The following is an 896-nucleotide window of genomic DNA, read 5'->3' as shown; positions in this document are numbered from 1 at the left end:
CCCACCCCAGGGCCGGGGAGGAGCGCGCGGGAGCCGTGCAGACCCAGCGCCCGCCTTTCTGGGTTTCCCACGGCTCGCTGAGAATTCCCTGACGAGGAGCAACCGGCCTAAAATAGAAAAGCTGACACAGGGGAAACGCCAGGGGCCGAAGTCTGTGCCCAGGCGCTCCGGCTGCAGCTGCCGGCACGCTCCCTCCAGCCCTGGCTCCCCCCGAGGAGCCTCGGTGCCCCCTGCATCTGCGTCCCCACTTGCCTCCATCCTCGGGGCTTTTAAATCCCCCTGCAAACAGCTCAGGGCCTCGCATTTGCAGGCACCGTGGACAAGGCTTCTCCAAGGCTGGCCAGCAGCCAGGGCTTCCTCGCAGCTGTCTTCCTGTGTGAGCCTGACCTTGGGGGAATGGAACTGGCGGCAGGGAGGGGCACCCCACTCCACCCATACCCGTTGCCAGAGCTTCCAGCTCCCAGCAAATGGGACAGGCGTTCCCCGCTGTGGGCCCGCTTTGGGAAGTTGGAGCAAACTCGAAATTGGGGCCGACTGGCACGGTCTGGGGCAGAGGGAGTGGGGCGTGGATGTTCTGGCTATAGTTCTAATCCCGGACCTCAATTCACGTTAACGCTGTCCGGGGACCAAAGAGGAGGGACTACAAAGGTAGGAATGCCATTTAAATAATAGAAACAGTAGTCCCTAAAACCCAAATGAAAGATGGACCTCAGTGCCATTTAGAGCACACAGACCCTGCCGCGGTTCCCTTCGGGGAATCTTTCCCTCGGAAACAGCTGCAGAAGGCTGCAGGCTGCCCAAGGAAGTTCACGGCGACAATTTTTTGGGGGGGGGGCACTCCACAAGGCCTGCGGGATCTTAGTTCCCCGACCAGGGAGCAAACCCCGGCCCCGGCA

At 61.6% G+C, this 896-nt stretch overlaps 1 protein-coding gene across 1 annotated transcript in view; it reads right to left on the bottom strand.

The window, feature by feature from the left end:
- LOC103074489 (proline-rich protein HaeIII subfamily 1-like) overlaps positions 1 to 258 on the bottom strand; it is a 6,281-nt gene extending 6,023 nt beyond the window's left edge. Inside the window, exon 1 of the mRNA XM_007453136.1 lies at positions 127 to 258. Coding sequence (XP_007453198.1) covers positions 127 to 258 — 132 coding nt within the window. The remainder of the gene's footprint in view (positions 1 to 126) is intronic.
- Between the last annotated feature and the right edge of the window lie 638 nt (positions 259 to 896).

This window comes from Lipotes vexillifer, unplaced genomic scaffold, assembly GCF_000442215.2.
Source record: "Lipotes vexillifer unplaced genomic scaffold, Lipotes_vexillifer_v1.1 scaffold149, whole genome shotgun sequence".
NCBI lineage: Eukaryota > Metazoa > Chordata > Mammalia > Artiodactyla > Lipotidae > Lipotes > Lipotes vexillifer.
The sequence above is the reverse complement of the archived record's forward strand: the minus strand, read 5'-3'. Positions and strand labels throughout refer to the sequence as shown.